The sequence below is a fragment of the Canis aureus genome, chromosome 3, assembly GCF_053574225.1.
Source record: "Canis aureus isolate CA01 chromosome 3, VMU_Caureus_v.1.0, whole genome shotgun sequence".
In the NCBI taxonomy this organism is placed as follows: domain Eukaryota; kingdom Metazoa; phylum Chordata; class Mammalia; order Carnivora; family Canidae; genus Canis; species Canis aureus.
This window is the reverse complement of record NC_135613.1, coordinates 66515142-66532123: the sequence shown is the minus strand read 5'-3', so window position 1 is coordinate 66532123 and position 16982 is coordinate 66515142. Positions and strand designations below refer to the sequence as shown.

Genomic DNA, 16982 nt, shown 5'->3' with positions numbered 1-16982 from the left:
CAGGAAGGGCTTCCTGCGTGAGTGGACTCGCTGCCTGTTACTCCCCAGGACCAGAGGGGGCGCTAAGGAGGGACCCAGGAGTCCAGGCTCCAGTCCTGGGCCAGAGGAAGAGTGTCATTGGCTTCCCAGGCCCTGAGCAGGGAGCCCTGGGCAGCTGGTTGGTCTGTGGCCTGGGCTGGCGCCACCAGACAAACCTCAGGACGGCTGATCTCGGGCGATCTTTCCCTCCAACCTGAGTGACCCCTCGTCAGGACGACTGGGGCTGTGACAGCAGAGCAGTGAATGCGAGGGGGTCTCCTAAAGTGCAGACACAAGCTCATGTCCCGCTTTTCCTAGCCTCCCCTGCCCTCGCTGAGGTCCTGGCACGGAGGTCACTCCTAAATGTTTGCACAATAACCGCGCGGAGCATGACCACGGGCACTCCCAATGCTGTCTTGCAGCACAGTGAACAGAAAAGGGAATTTGAGAAGAAGAGGGATTTCTCTTTGAGCAAGTGCTTTATTTATTTATTTTTTAAATTTTATTTATTTATTCATGAGAGACACAGAGACACAGGCAGAGGGAGAAGCAGGCCCCTTGCAGGGAGCCCGATGTGGGACTCGATCCCAGACCGGGATCACGCCCTGGGCCGAAGGCAGACGCTAAGCGCTGAGCCACCCAGATGTCCCTGAGCAAGTGCTTTGTCCTTTCTGAGTCTTAGTCTTCTCATTTCTAAGAAGTGGCAATGTCTGCTGCAAAGGACTGTGGTTTAACCAAACTGTGGTGCTGGGCCCTCAAATGTGAGTGGTCTCCCCACCAGCCCTCTCCAAATTTGAGGGGAGCAGTTAGTTATAAACTAGGAGCAAATGCCCAAAGGGGGAAAAATCACCCAATTAGATGAGAAGTTTTCCCAGATCTGTGCCTGGTGCAGCTGAGCCACCAACCGAAGCACATGCTGCTCTGTCTAGATTGGCCCTGGGGTTCCCATCGGGAGGGACTGACGTCCCCTTCCACTCAGGTCAGGGGGGCTGGGGTGCAGACGGCGGCATCTCCAGGGCCCTGGCTGGGGTGGGGGAGCGGTAATGCCATCCCTGACCTACTGGGCTGTGAGCTTCCAGAAGCTTTGCCTTCTGTGTTCTTATTTTTGTTATTCCATTACTTTCCTATTAGGATCCATAGAAGAGTCTTTAGGAGGCCTCGCAGTGGGGGGTAGCACGGAACTAGGGTGCCAAGAACTCTTTCAACGGGTTACAGTGCCATTCCTGAAGTAGACGCCACCACTGGGATCGTCCCAGGACCCTGTGGGAGTCGGAACTCTGGCCAGCAGAGCTGTATGCAGCGCAGCTGCGCAGGGGCAAGTGCTCGAAGGTGAACATCAGGAAACGGCTGTGTGTTTACACACCAGCATTTACAGAGTCACCAGGTGGACTCACGCGTGAACCTGCCTGTGCACGGGGTCTAGCTCCGCACTCAGAAGCCAGCAGGTGAGGCTGCCCAGCTCCGCACAGGGTGCGGGTGGCAGGACTCCGTCTCCAGGGGCCACGGGGGTGGTGGGTGCTGGTGGGGGGTTGCACATAGGAATGCAGTTTTTCAAAGGTTGCTTTAAAGCTCTTAGAGCCGAGCAGCACCCGGGTGGCTCAGTCGGTTGTGCACCGGACTCTTGATTTTTGGCTCAGGTCGTGAACTCAGGATTGTGGGATTGGGTCCCACACTGGGCTCCCTGCTGGGTGTGGGGCCTGCTTAGTATTCTCTCTCCCTGTCTCCCTCTGCCCCTTCCCTGCTTGCATATGTGCGTGTGCTTGCTCTCTCTAAAAATAAGTCTTTAAACCAGCATCTGAGGCTGAGGTACAAATGCTGGTTAAGTACATATGTCCTGCTAATGAGACCCAGGGATAGGAATTTTGCTGCTGTTTCCATCTCCTTTTCCCCAGCATTACCTGACTCATCAGGTTGTATGAATCCTTTTTCTGTAGACAAAGGAACGAGGTGGGGAAGGACTAAGCTACTAGCACTAGTCCACAGGGTAGCTTCCTTGGATGCTCAGTCCCACCTCTGCTGCCAACAGACTACGGAGTTGGAATGTGCTGTGTTCTCTGCCAACTGCAGCTGAAGGGCGTAGTTAAATCTACTGACGGAGGGGAGATAAATTACCTAAATCCAGATCCTAGGCCAAGAGCTTAAGGTGGGGGGTGGGGGGTGGAGGAAGGAAACACCTGACAGATGGTGATTTTAGTAAAACAAAACCCAAGAAGCAAAATGAAAAACTGAAAAACAATGAAGGAAAAAACCCCTCTCTGATCTGGAGATAAAAGTTTCTTAGACATGGACACAAAACATGAATTTGCTACATCATGAAGATCAGTAGCCCATTTTGGATTTGTGACTACGTATGAAATGAGTATTTTCAATTCCCAGTTGGGTATAAAATAAGGGAAGCGAACCTACTTAGATGAGGCATTAGTAGGATTGTAGGCTTGATTCATGCCAAGAGGGGTGCAGGAAACGAGACCCATACAACGGAGACCTCACTGGGCCACCAGATGACACAGAAAGACTTCAGGGGCTTAGGTTAATCACTGGTGGGAAATTGGTAAGGAATGACTAGTTGTCTTTGGCCCTTAATTCCAATTTTCATATGAATTCATTTGGCTCCAACACACTGGTAAGGAACACGTGCGCATCCGTGAAGACTCCTGTTCTGGAACCACGGAAGGCAGGCGAGCCCCGGGCCTGGAGGAAGGGGCCCTCGATTACTTAGCATCTGTGCTGCTGCAGAAGGTTCATTTCCTCACGAAACAAAAACAAACCACCATAAAAAAAAAGTTTTTAATTTTTTTTTCTTAGTGGTGGAATCACATCACTGTTTCAATATGGATTTCCAGTAAGTCTAAAGTACTGCTTTTTGGAGTCGTAAAAATTCCATCACAGAAACACACAGAACAGAGGATAAAGAGAATCACATCAGTATGCCAGATGGTTGTTCTAAACGTTCTTTACCTTATTTTCCTATAAGAGAAGTTTGAGGGGCCAAATTGGAGATTCTATCAGCACAGGACTATGGTTTGGGGGTGAAGGGGACAACCACCTCATGGGAAAAGAGGAGATCAGTGATCTGGTTCACTTGCAGGCTTGGTTCATGTCTCTGAGGAGATCTGTGTGTTTGTGGGTATTTTGTATTAGCTAGAAATGCATGATTTCAGAAAAACCCAAGAAAATCTAAAATATACACTGTATAAAAACAAGCCATTGCTTTTCAAGGTTTTTTGTTGTTGTTGTTGTTTTCCCCTTGAGACATAAGCTGCTTTAAGTAAGAGAGAGGTCAAATGCTTTAATGGACAACAATTTTTCATCTGAAATCTCATACACACAACTGGCAGATTTGGTACATGGTTTAAAAGTGAAGTTTTACACATTTTATCAAACTAAATTAAATGATGCACAGACTGTTCAAAAATTGTTTAATTGCCAAATGGTCAAAACTTTAAACTGTTTTTTAATCTTAAGACTAGGGACCATAGGGAAAAAGCTACTCCTAACACATCTCGGTGTTACTGTAACAAAGTAAAAAGCAGGTTAACAGATGGCATTAAGGGGGCGGGGGAAACCAAAACCCTTTTAAACAGTAAACACTGTTAAAAGCTAGAGCTGTATTCCATTGGTAAAAGAAAGGATATCTAAAGTGTATGGTGATGTTCAAAACTATTTAATCTTGTGGAAATAATGTTAACACAATTTATAAAGCACTGTGAATGAACACGCTCAGCAGTGTGTAGTTCCAATGAATTTAAAATCACACATGATTATGTTAAGAATATCATTCACCAAGGATCGTCCTAAGGCATCTAAAAAGATCTATACTAAAGGTCTGGACAGAGAAAGCCGGGATACACTTGGTTTCTTATAAAGAATCACAAATACAGCAAATGCACGTTATAGCTACAATTATACTAGTCACAATTTTTAATCTTACAGAATAAAGCTATAATATGTGAAATTACAATATATTTATCTTCTTTAAAACCATTTTTAAAGAAGGGCACATCTGTCTCTTTTTAAGTCAAAAAACCAGAAAGATGTAACTGACAGATGCAGTCTTTATAAAATATTTTGTGGCTAATTACATGCTAATTTTCAAAATACAACAGGATTTTTGGTCCATGAGGCCCTTAAAAAACTAAATGTAGGTAAGGTATTCCCATCTTATCAATAGAAATACAAAGTTCATGAAAAAATTTCAATACTTATTAAAACATCTGTTGACAGAATGCTTTTTTTCGTGTGTGCAGTTTAACATTAAGAAATATCTCTAGTAAGTAATGGACAGGATAGAATAAACAAGTAAATGAGGATGCTTTAGTAGGACCGTCTCGCAATCCTCTCTTGAAGGCGGTCAATAAATAATAACACGGTCTTTGAATGTCAACCGAACTACAGTTCTTGGTTCTTCTACGAACACGTTCGAACCAGGGCTTAGGGCTTAATAATCCTGGGTTTTCCCCCCCGGGACAGGGCTGCGAGGACTCCAACCACCAGCCCCGCTGGCCCGCTGCCTGTTCCTGTGAGTAGAGGCCTTTGCACATGGCTCGCTCAGCCTCCTGTCTGCGGCTGCTCTGGTGCTACGTGCAGAGGTGAGCAGGTGACAGAGACCAGATGCTTCTCAAAGCTCGGACTGGTTATGCCTGACCCTTCACAGAACAGGTCTGTCAGCCGCTGCCCTAGGAGTCTCGCAGGCCAATCTGAAATATCGCATGCTTCTCTACTTCTACGAGCTCTGCTTTGTCTTACGCTAATGCACGTGTGTAGTTCATGGGTTTTACACTTTATCTGTGGGTGTATGCCTAGGAAGCTCATCTTGAGGAAGTAAGTCGGATAGCAAAAATGAGAATGAAAACAAATATACCTTCGGGTCAGTGCCCGTAAATCGGGGGTGGGGAGGGGTGGGGTGGGGGGAACAGCTCAAGAGTTTTCAAAACACACACACACAGGTATCCAGAGCCATAGCTAACCTATCACAAGCTAATAGCTACAACATAATCAAAGTATATTTGTTTATAAATATATTACTGTCCATATACATAGATACATCCGTAAAAGACATGTTAAATAATTATTTGTATAATCAATACTACTTTTTTTGTGTGTGTTTTAAAATGACACATTCTATTAAAATTATCAAAATAACTCTTTAAAAATACCAGGAATAAAACCATCGAAGAGTTCCTTTCCATTCAAGTGGTTCTAAAATCTTATCGTTGGTCATCCAGACTCCAGTCTTGGTCATCCACAACTCAAACATAGTTCAATGAAGGGAAGGTCAGCCACCAAAAGCGTAACACCCTCTCCTGTTTTTAATACTTCATGACAAATACGTAGGCATGTATGTATATATACATATAAAATGCTTTTTTTTTTTTAAAGTTATATTACATATTCTCATCAAGGAAACTTCATAAAAGCACAAAGTTCAAGTTTCTACCAGTATCACACATTTTATACTGGTGTGCATTTCTTTCAAATGTTGAGGTCAATGACAAACTCTATCAGGATACAGAGATATCAACAGATGGGAAACGTACGTGTCACGTGCAGGGAGGGAACCGTGAGGGCCAGGATCTGGCCAGCTGGCTGCTACTCCCTCTGTAGTAAGACACAGAGACAGTGCACCGGCTCCTTGCTGGGGAAAGGACAGTCAACTGTCAACTATTCGGGGGCAGAATAATCCAATCTGAGTTTTTTCTCTCCTATCGGTTGACCAGTTTCTCTGGGCAGTTTCTCTACTAACACCTCCTCCCTCTCCAGTTATCTGTGAGTGAATCTGGTAAAAGACAGGATTAAGGTGAAAGTTTTGGCTACAATGAAGGTTTGGGATCAGCTATGGATTTAATTGAACGGTGGATCCTTTTACTTATTGCTTTAGAGAATGAAGAATTTGCTGTGTCTAAAGCCTGCCAAATATCTCATTCTTAAGCTCTGAAAGCAACATGGGTGCTTAAAAAAAAAAAAAAAAAAAAGAAAGAAAGAAAGAAAAAAGAGAGGGGGACAAACTGTCCTCTTGACATAAGAAAACTGCTATTTCTTAACTCACAATTCATTATACTGAAGGATTTCAGTGTGAGCAATTCAGAGCTATTCACTTCAGGACAGGTAGTGGCAAGCTACACTATGTTCCATGGTCTAAAATCCATGAAGCAATAACAGACAAGTTTGCTAAAAACATGAGAACATCAAACTAAAAGTCTGATACACATTTCGCTGAAGATCTCATTTAAATAAGTTTAGTAATGTTTGGCAGACTCTTCAGATAGTGAAAATGCTAACATTAAGAAAATGCGAGCGAAATCTACAATTTAAAAAGGATTTCATATTTAAAAAAAAAGGCTTAAAACATGACTAAAATAAAAGGTACTCCACATCTGTAACCCTTTTTTTTTTTTTGGCACTCACTTAGCTTCTACACTTAAACTTGTTCTACAGATAGTGACTGACGAAATCAAGGAGAACAGATTCACAAGCGAGTAGGGTCACACCCGGACACCACTCGGGATGGTTTGTGTCACCATCTGTATTGTTTCTGGGTACAGATAAGGGCCACACTCACCTCAAAAACAACAGCAATAATTGTGTAGAACACCACTTTCCTGAATTAAGTTTGCTGAACACGGTTCAGATTATTGGATATGTCAATATGCACAATGCCTTTTAGAAGCATTTACTGTATACCCAAATCCTACTTCATGCAACACACAGTGTCACACAAGTAGTGAAAATGTTATCCTAGTCAAAGGTGCTTGGACATTATTTTCAGGCAGCATTTTACCTTTATTTTTAAGTTCTCACTAGATAAGTTTTAGGAGAAAGAAAATGCCAATAAATGTATTTAATATATTTTAATATATTCTATAAAACTAAGACAGACAATTTTATTTACCTAAATCGTTACTTTTATTTTTCTACCCTATCCTAGACCTCAATTTTACTTTAAAATTTTGTATTTAAATAAGGGATAAAATGTTGCCCAAAAGTCTAATCATAGTTACACATTTGTGTTTTCACTAGATCTACAAATCAAAATAGTTCTTATAGTTAAAAAGATACAATTTGTATCAACAGTAAAAGGTACTTTCTGGCTTTTCAGGGCTTTACTTCAAACTGTAGCATGTTAGAATGGTCAGAACACCCAGGGCATCGAGGCAGACGACAGAGACAGATCAGGATGGTCTGTCACGTGAAGGAAAATTCAAAGCCTGGAGGCAACTGTCAAGGTCATGTGAAGCACACACGACTGTCTGCCACTCAATGCAAGGTCTGTCTTCTGAGGACAAAAATGAATTCGCATCTAGCAAAACCCATGACTTTGAAACCAGAAATATCCCTTACTAATACTAGAACAGACTTTAGTCTGTAGCTAAAACTACACTATTTGTGGCAAGAATCTGGCCTTAATAATATAACAGGCCCCTCAAAAACTACCTTCAGGAAAATGGAAAATATACAGTATCTTACAAACATTTTAAGTTACCACTGACAACGCCTCCACCACCACTCCTATAGTGCAGTATCAATAACTTTTGCATATCCTCAACACATAAACCCACCTCAGGCCAGCCTTGATAAATAGCAGGAAAGCTAAAGAGTATATTAAATATAAAAGTTGCATTGAGAATAATTAGATTCATTAAAAACAGGCAAGGACTGTGAAAGGGTTCTTTTATCCAGTATTGTGCCCCGAAACAAAAAAGACAAACACGTTAAAAATACAGGTTAATGAGAATCTAGGAATTCAATTCCATTCCTACCGTCTAGAAGCACATCATAGCTGGATAACAAAGCTCTAAACTGGAACAGTTACGGCTTTTGCCTTATTCGTTAAGGAAAAAAAAAATGGAAACAATTTTTTCCATTGATTGCATCTGCTTTCCTTTAAATCAACCATATTAAATTAACTAAATTACCTAACAGGAAAAAATAAATCCCAACAAAAATAAAACAATGAAAAGTGCCATATTGTAAATCATTCTAATATAGACTGTTACCCATTTCCGTATAAACTGGTAACTTACATTTTGTTTAAAATATAAAGTCAGTGCTGTAGTATATCTTTGTTTCTATAAATAATGATTATAGCACAAAGAAGCCCACTTTCCCCAAATAAAAATAACTTAAAAAGCTGTAAAAGATTCCAATTAAGCTTGGCTTGAAAAAATAGTCGGCTAGGGTCTAGTCAAATGTTCGACATTCTGAAAGTATTGTAATTGCTCGCAATTGATAGACAAACACCAAGGTAATAAAACACGAAACAAGGATAAAAAGTGCTGCATATAAACCCCTGATGCACCAAAGATTAATATCAAAGATCACAGAGACATCTAATAAATCAAACTGGAAAAATCTCCAGCCAAGGAGAGAGCTTTTAAAAAGGAAATGTCTAAAAAAAAGTTTGAAGGTAAAGCAATCCCGTGATACTTCCACGCTGTGGGGCTCTACGTACAGGTTCCATGATACAGTATTTCGCATAAATGGATACTATTTAACCTCCTTGCCGCGAAGGAGATGACATGTGCTATTGTAGCAAACCTCCCTCAGCATTTGAGCTGAACGAAAGAACGACTCCACACCACGAAGATGCATCGTCCGTCAGTAGCCCAGCTGGGACTTCTCCACGAGGATGGCGGCGGCCAGCTGCTGGGCGTCCGTCACGTGCGGGTTCCTCTTCATGACCGTCCGCACCAGGTCGGCCGGGAAGATGTTGCACAGGTTCACGTAGACCTTCTCGCGGTCGTCCTGGTACCGGGGCGGCTCGGGCGGCGGCGCGCAGTACGGGCCGCGCCACGCGGGCTCCGGGCGCTCGGGCAGGCTCTGGAAGGCGAACGGCTCGTAGCCCGGCTGCGTGGAGCTGTCCGGCAGCGAGTAGGTGTGCCGGTAGCCGTAGGCCGCCTCGGGCGCGAACGCCGGCCTCTCCCAGCCGCCCGGGCCGTCGGGGCCCGAGTAGGGCTTCCTGGGCCGGGACGGGGAGCCGTCGTACAGCCGCGAGTCCGACACGCTGTCCAGCCGGGTGGCCAGCAGCGAGCGGCCGAGGCGCGGCGCCTTGGGGTGCGCGGCGCCCGGCGGGGACGGGTAGTCGCCGGGGCAGCTGGAGCGCGCGCCCGCGGCCGGGTGCGGCAGGTGCACGGCCAGGTGCGCGAGGGGCGGCTTGGGGTGGTACTTTGGTTCTTCGTGACTGTAGCTTGGCACTCTAGCTAGGGGGTCGTGGAAGTTCTGCAGGAAGGGCTGGGAATTAAGGCGGCTGTGCGGGTGCACGTGCTGACACTTCAGGCTCTCTTCCAGCTGTGGGTCGGGCGAGCTCACGTACGAGCGGTCGTTGTAGCCCACGTAGGAGTCGCTGCTCCCGCAGCTCATGCTGCCCTCGCTGCTGCAGTCGGAGGCCACGGAGCTGACGCGGTAGTCCGTGTCCAGGGAGAAGCGCCTCTCGGGGCTGCGCGGGCCTGAGATGCTCAGATTCGAGTAGGCGTTCAACATGGAGTAATACCCGATGTCGACGGGCGAGTCGCATTTGGGGTACTGTTCGTAAGGCATTGGCGTTCCGTGATTTTTGGTTGCCATCATCATTGGAGGGTACTGTCCCTGTGGTCTTTGATCCTGAGCTGGGAAATGAACTCCAGATGGAAGGCCGTTGCTTAGAGATGTAGTGCTTTGGGGTTTTGCAGTGGAAGTCGCCGGGATGCTCACCAACGAGGGGACAGACCTGGTTTCCAGTTTGTTTTTGGTGGGAAGCTTTTCTTCGAGGTCCTGGTAGACTTGGGTCCGTATGCTCGGATCCGACTGCCTCTTGGGAGCACCCCGCTTGACATCTGAAGTGCTGTCCGCTTTCGTGCTGCAGGGAACGCTGTTGCTTTTGACCAGCCCGCCTTCGTTGGAGGTCTTGGCCGCTGTGTTTCGAGACATGGCCCGAAGCTCGTCGGCCACCGACCTCTGCGGCTGGCTGCCCCTCTCGGGATGGTAGTATTTGCACTTGTGTCCGTACGTACACTTCTTTCCTACGGAGAGGGAGATCAGTTAGGCAAAGGAGCACACTACCAGACCCCGGCAGCTTGGGTTGGCATGACTATTTCAACCTGTGGGCGAGGCCAGGGCAGAGGCGGGGGTACGACCCTCCCTCTGGAGATGAGCCCCTCTCAGCCGCCCCGCTGCCGGGCTCCAGGGAGCAGCGAACACATCGGCCGAGCGATCGAGTCCCCTCCTGAGGTCTGGGTGGGCACCCCATGTCCTCAACTCCTTCCTGCCATGCTCTTCCCACATGGCTTCATAACCAGATACGACATTCTGTCCTAAAGAGCAAAACGAGCTGTTGGAATGCAGTACACTCATGCCAACCTGACTTGTTTCTAGTTGGAAGGACTCCAGGTGTTTTTACCTGCTTGACAACTAACTTCACAAAGAATTAGCTCAGTTTTTTGGAGCTAACCACGTTTTAACTCTGGGAACTGCATTTGCATCGAACATGATTAGGTAAAAATTATTCACCTCCCCCCTCCACCCCCACCCCTGCCGCCCCACCCTGCCCGTGGTTGTTTTCTTAAATCTCATTACAATCAAAAGAACCGCATACTATGCCATCCAAAATTTTAAAAATGTTTATTTTTATCAACAAAAGTTTAACAACGTACTATGTTCTAAGGCAAATATTAAATACTTATAAGGAAAGTTACCGTATGGACAAGGCTGCTTTTTGTGTTCAGGAACAATAGGTTTCTTCCTCAGAAAATTATCCAGGCTTGGGCCATGTCTGCCGAGAGGGTCGTCAGGGGGCATGAACCTGTCATGGATATAATACAAAATATATCTAAGTAGGAGCTTGATAATTTAATTCTGAAGACAGAAGGGAGAACTTGATTCACTCTAAGGTCTTTAAAACATTTTTAACAAACATTCTGGTTCAGCGTTTATGGGGTAAAAAAAAAATAACAGTACACAGAATTTTCTTAACGGACACAAGTAAACTGTGTCAAGCCGAACCTGTACTGGTTTTAACTCAAGTAAGTTTTGAGCCTTGTATGTTCTCATTAATTCTTTCTTCCTGTCAGTCTTGGGATTTTGTAAGAACTTCAGAAAACCACACGATTCTGTGTTAAGAGGGTTTGGTGAGCCTCGACCACGTCCAGCAGTAAGGGTGAGTGAGGAGCAGTGACAGGAACGTGGACACCAGCCACATCCCGTTCCGGGCTGGGGCCCTGCGTGGCTTCTCTTCTTTCTTCCTGACAGTGGGCCTTTGAAGTATTAGTTTTTGTAGATTAATACGCTTTCCTAATTAAGTGACTTTGATCTAAGTTCACAGGGCACAGTTGAGATTCTAAGTCGAACCCCACAGCCCCATTCTCTTTGCTCCTCAGCAGAGAGATGGAAAAAATCTCATGAACACAGGAATTCATGGCATGTAGCATAACAGAAGTTACAACTGAAGAGCTCTACTACTTGTGATGTCACTGTTGGAACTTGAAACGGGCCATGCAGTTACCTGCAGTTACCCAGGAAATGTGAACGATGTTGTATGAACCCCTAAGGGAGTGTCAGGTGGCTAAGAACACTTAGCAAATATGCTGTTTAATATCAGAACAATGCGGCAACATTAAAAACAAGAGGCACTCAATCCTATAATCTTAACTACAATTATTTCGTGTATGTGTTGCATTTTAGTCATTTCTGTATGCGTAAGCATTTCACAAACACAGATATAATTTTGTGCTTTGTCTTTTTAACAAATAAATTTCCATGTTCCTCAATAGCTTTCGTATTCATAATGCTGAAGAGCTGGTGAATATTCCACTAGATGCAGAGCGGCTTAACTGGTTTCTCTATGGTACCTTTAGCTGCCTCTGAATTCTTGCAATAATAAGTATTACGGAAATGAACATATCTGGTCTTTTTTCCTCAGGATATATATTCCAAGAAAGGAGATGGGCCTGAGAGGGTCTGCATATTTCCAAGGCTTCTGCTAACCCATGCCAAACTATTTCACAAAGATGTGTTAAACTACATCTTTAACAGAACAAGGCACAGGCAAAAATATTTTTGTGAATTAAATAGGTGAAAAAAGATGTTCTCTGTACATTTAGTTTGCATTTTTGTCAACAGGTGAACTTTCCCACCTATCTGTGGGCTTTATTTATTTCTCAGGAGACCTGCTTTTTATCGTTATCTGTCCATTTATCAATTTCGTCTTGACTAGAGTCTTACCATTGGTGTAACATTAAAAAAATCCTGTATTTAAAATATATACTTAAGTGATCAAGGCTCTAAGTAGATTTTGAAAGGCCGTGTTTTGAGGGTCAACAGGTCCAAATCTGTGTCCTGTGAAGATGGGGAATGTCCCTGTCTGTTCTGACAGACTTGCCCTGTTACTGCCTTCCGCTGCAGGGGCCTGGCACTCACATGTGGCTTCCTGAGGCATCGTTCCACGCTTTTCCTGACTCCCACTGAGGATCAGAGGGGATATCAGTTGTGGGAAGAAATGTGTCTTAGGTCTGGTCAGTGGCAGGCGGAGACAGGGCTCCTGTGGCAGCTGCCAGGGATGGCCACGTTGGCAGGGAAGCAGTATCACTGGTAAGTACATGGTTTCACTTACTTGTCATTGACAAATGAGTACATTAGCAGTCGCTCATCTATGAACTTCTTCCACTCTGGTTTCTCATTGGCCAGATCCCTGTAGTTGTCATTGGACACAATGATCCCATCCGACTCAAAAGCCAGCTTCACGATGAACCTGTCGTCGTAGCACACCACCCGCCTCCCCTGCACTCGTCGGGATGGCGTGAACACTAGGATTTTCTCCTTCTCTAATTTACGCAGAATTTCTTGATCTGCAAGGACGATTGGGGTAGAATTTCAGGAGTAAGTACATACAGGACACACAAAGTAACTTTCATACAACGTGAGCTTTTATAATAGGAACTGGATTTATGTAACCATTTAATTAGGGATTATGATTTACAGTTTGTAGATAGAACACATTTTTAATTCCCAGTATTTTTCCTCGAGGATTGCAATAATAAAGCCTATATAAACAGCCCCCAAAGTAATTAAAAGCTGATTTAAAACTTTAACAGAATAAAATGCAATTTGCTCAGTTATGTTTTTCATTACGTAAGGTTTTGCTGGAGAGCTGGAGCCCTGCAGGACGGCACACACACAGCCATATGCCCAGTGCACCACCATTCGGACAGAACAGTGGTGCTGGGCTCAGGTGTGTCCTCCCTGCCAACCCCGTTTATTCTGTAGTTCTGTTTTTGCTTAGTGGATGTGATAGGGGAGAGTCTGAGGAGCACCAGAAGTAGTTGAGGTAGCAAGGGGAAGAGTCTTATGATGTGGAAGGTTCACAGAGGAGGCAGGGAAGTCAGAACTGTTGTTACAGACGTGATCAGTGTGTGTTTTGTGTCCTTGGCCGTGAAACGTGTGGCACAAATGCAAGCATCCTCACAGGCTGGACTGCGAGAAGAGAAGAGGTGAGAAATGATTAGAGGGGAAAGCTGCCACAGACAGAATAAAGGTAGGCACAGAAATGCTCTTTTGGCTTTTGTTGGCATATTCTTACAGCACTTGGTAACTCTGACTTGTTTAGTGGGCTTTATAAAAAAAATATGAACTTTATATAGAGTTCATATTTTCATGAATGGTAAAAAATCTCTCATCATCCCTTCTTCCTGCTGTGCCTCTTCCTGTCTTCCCACCGTTGTATATTCTGGCCCGGAGTCATGATGCCATAATTAAAATAAAAAAAGGCTACTTTTTCATGTTGAACTGGAATTGCTAAGCTTTAAAAAAAATCTCTCTGGTGACCAGATATGGCCTGCCTGTGCTGTGGTATGTCAAGCATCCACGGCCACTGAGATTAAGAATGACCTTGCCTCACAAAGGAAATCTGCAAATCAGGTAAGCAAGGGTTGTGATCACCACAACAGAAGTATGAGCAGAGTACTGGGGAGGGAACACGTCAAGGATTAGGGGTTGGCGGGCTCTAACTGGCACATAGATTTCATGATGTTCCTGACACGATTTCGTTAAGACCAGAACATTGGTTTAGAGCAGCAGCAGAGTAGAAGTGGAAGAAATGTGAGTGTTAGAAAGAGCAAATCACAGGTAAATCTCAGGTTCTGGCATCTTCTATATAAAACAGCCATATTTTATTGAGCCTCAAGGCAGTCAGGTGGCTAGAAGTGAGTTGCCCACATGTACAAGCACTTAGCATAGAACCAAGCAAGCTCTCAACACTGTTGAGATGGATTTTAATAGATAAAATTACTGACCTCTTAATCACAGAAAACCAATACAAACTCAAAAGCTCGGTCTCAACTACAGGCTTTGCCATATTATAATTATTTTTGTGTGTTGCCCTGATAAATGAGACATGGTCCCTGCCCTCAAAATGTTGCTCTTTATTTCCATTAGCACTCAGCCCAGGAAGCACAGCAGGAGATACTCAGCAAGTGTCTGTAGAATGAGTACATGCAATACTTAAAGATGAGTATTTGGAGGTCTTCCAGTTTATTCACTGTTCATGAATAAGCCATGCTACTTTATTTGTGTGAGCGTTTCCTCATACATGCTATGCAATGAAGTGATTAGAGAAGTAAGTGTGGTGGCCTAATGGTCAACATCATCTTGCTTAATTTGCTTTTTCTATAATACCTAGTGAGGTTAAAAAGGACACCAATTAGGATAAATAATCCTAACTTAAACAGATATGGCTAGTAAGCTGAACTGAATCTCTCATTCCTTGCGTAGCACCTGATACAGAGTTTAGCGCTTGTAAAATAGGCGTTAACTTGCTGGAAAAAGTACTAGTCTAAATCTCTATGTGAGAGCCGGAAAATATTTGTCAAGTATCTTTTTCAGTACAGTGGAAAAATAACAGACTATTCATTCAATTTACCAGGTTTTATCTAGAATTTTTCCCTGGGGTGGGGGCTGGGGGTAACACCTATGGATCTCTGAGCAGGGATGAGGGTGCTGACCCCTCACTCTTGACTACTGGGGGGAAGCCCACTGTGTGACCATCAACACATGTCTTCTCCATTATGGGTAGTGTATACTGTATTCTTAAAGCCAGCCAGAGAGAAGAAAATGTTATGAAGAAAATCCTAAAAGAAATTACATTTACTGTATTGTAAAAAAGTATTGTAAAATTACTGTATTGTAAAAAAGTCTACTTCTAAGTGGACCCAGGCAGTTCAAACTTGTGTTGTAGAATGAGTACATGGAAGTGTCAAGTGGAGCTGTACGCATTTTACAGAGTCCATGCAGTCTGAAGCATTCCAGACACCTGGCATGCTGGTATTTTAAAAATTAAAAGCAGTCACCTCCGCCACCCCCCGCCCCACCCCACCCATGGCCATTTCCCCTTCTTCTGGGGCGCACGTTCCTTTCCTGCTCAAGCTTTCCGATATTTACAGCTTTAAATGCTTTTTCTTTTTCAATTTATCTTTCCCCTAGTCATCATACGTGCCCTGAGCAAGTCCAATGGCCAGTAAGTGGCAAAGCCAGAATTTTAATCTAGGTATCCTGACTCTTACCATGTCTCAAAGTCAAAAATTTTACAAAATTTGAAGTAAAAAGCTTCCAAGTTAAAAAAAAAAAAAAAGACCCCAAACAGTTGGTTTATGGAGGAAGGATTACGGTTTCCTTAACATAATCTGGGAGTATGTAAACTCACTGACAACGCTGAGGTCTCACCCAAGAGAAAGTGGCAGTCACACAGACTGAGTAAACAGAAACAGATGGACATCTTCGTCAGCAACATCTGATGGTGCTAGATAACCTGCCCAGGTGTGCATGGAAGCTACCAACGAACAGCTCATGGAGCTTACCTGTGATGAGAGCATCGGGTCGGGACTGCTCTTTTCTCCAGGCAGGAACAAAAACTGTAACATCTTTGTGGCCTCTTTCCAAAAACCAATCCACTGCCAATTTTATTCCCCGGCAGGAAAACACTTCTTTGTTTCCATGGCTGAAAGATGATTTTAGAACACGTTAAAAACACAACAAAATCTCAATTCGACTTAATTCAAATTTGTCATCAGAAGTGATCACATAATTACAATAGTAATGGATCTCAAGTTTCAGAGGGAGTTGTAGATCTCAGAGGAACATGGAGATAACCTGAAAAGTTGAAAATCTGCGAGGAGAACTATGAAAATTGGGATAATTATTGTGGGGAGAATAAAGAAAAATGATTTTTTAAATGTCAAGTTGTAAAGGTTAACTAGTCTGAAAGATACAAGCTCTTTTTAATCAGGATGAGGGAAAAAGGGGGTCTCCACCACCGCAAGAACGTCAGTCAAATGTGAAAAGAAGTTACACATAGAAAAAAGTCTATGAACAGAATATCATGTTCATAGTGCTTCCTTCCCCTGTCCTTCAATGAAAAGACATGGTTTCTGTTTAATACTGTGTTGGACAAAGATTAATGAGAAGAGGGCATTCACAAGTGGATTAAGCAGTCTTAGTACCTACAAGAAAATGCCCAGATAAAAGTGTAGTCACTCAATACATATTTATCTAGCACCAGACTCTGCCCATGCCCTTTAACCAATAATTAAAAAATAACACTGGTTCTAATGTTTTTAAAAAGAAACCTTCTCCTACTTTGTTTTTTTTTTTTTTTCCTTCTCCTACTTTGAATGTAACAATTGTTTTTGTTTTTGTGTTCTTTGCAGCTTGAGAGCTCCATAGTGGAGACAGATATTCTTTACTTCTTGGTGTTAAGGAGGGCTGAATGAAATACGGTAAGTAAATGCTCTGTTAATTTTTAGCGCAAATCAAATATTAAGTGTATTGATATATTCTACTAGACTCCTAGAAGGTACTAGAACCATCTAAATAATCATTTTAAGGAAAAAATAGAAATAGACCAACTTCCTTTATAGGTCCGGAAGCCTACAAATGCAGGGCAACGTGACAGGTGCACTCAGATGCAGTGGAAGTTTCAGAGGAAGGGCAAAGGGAAAGGGAAG

The 16982-nt window shown here is 43.7% G+C and overlaps 1 protein-coding gene and 1 long non-coding RNA gene across 33 annotated transcripts in view; one reads left to right on the top strand and one right to left on the bottom strand.

Annotated features, from left to right (window-relative positions):
• The window catches only part of LOC144311214 (uncharacterized), a 39558-nt gene that overhangs the window by 18664 nt on the left and 3912 nt on the right, over positions 1 to 16982 (top strand). For 2 of the 9 annotated variants that reach the window (XR_013376789.1, XR_013376781.1), the window contains 3 exons: positions 12391 to 12576; positions 12673 to 13902; positions 16686 to 16754. This is a non-coding gene — a long non-coding RNA (uncharacterized LOC144311214). Of the gene's footprint in view, positions 1 to 10923; positions 11653 to 12390; positions 12577 to 12672; positions 13903 to 14418; positions 16755 to 16982 lie in introns of those variants that run through there. The other 7 variants (XR_013376785.1, XR_013376787.1, XR_013376786.1 and 4 more) reach the window with 7 other exon arrangements.
• Positions 3421 to 16982, bottom strand: part of ZC3H12C (zinc finger CCCH-type containing 12C) — a 176481-nt gene continuing 162919 nt past the window's right edge. For 22 of the 24 annotated variants that reach the window (XM_077893382.1, XM_077893391.1, XM_077893377.1 and 19 more), the window contains 5 exons: positions 15837 to 15976; positions 12599 to 12833; positions 10686 to 10792; positions 10092 to 10304; positions 3421 to 10013 (listed from right to left, as the gene is read on the bottom strand). In XM_077893382.1, coding sequence (XP_077749508.1) covers positions 8614 to 10013; positions 10092 to 10304; positions 10686 to 10792; positions 12599 to 12833; positions 15837 to 15976 — 2095 coding nt within the window. In that variant the 3' untranslated portion in view covers positions 3421 to 8613. The remainder of the gene's footprint in view (positions 10014 to 10091; positions 10305 to 10685; positions 10793 to 12598; positions 12834 to 15836; positions 15977 to 16982) is intronic. The other 2 variants (XM_077893400.1, XM_077893401.1) reach the window with 1 other exon arrangement.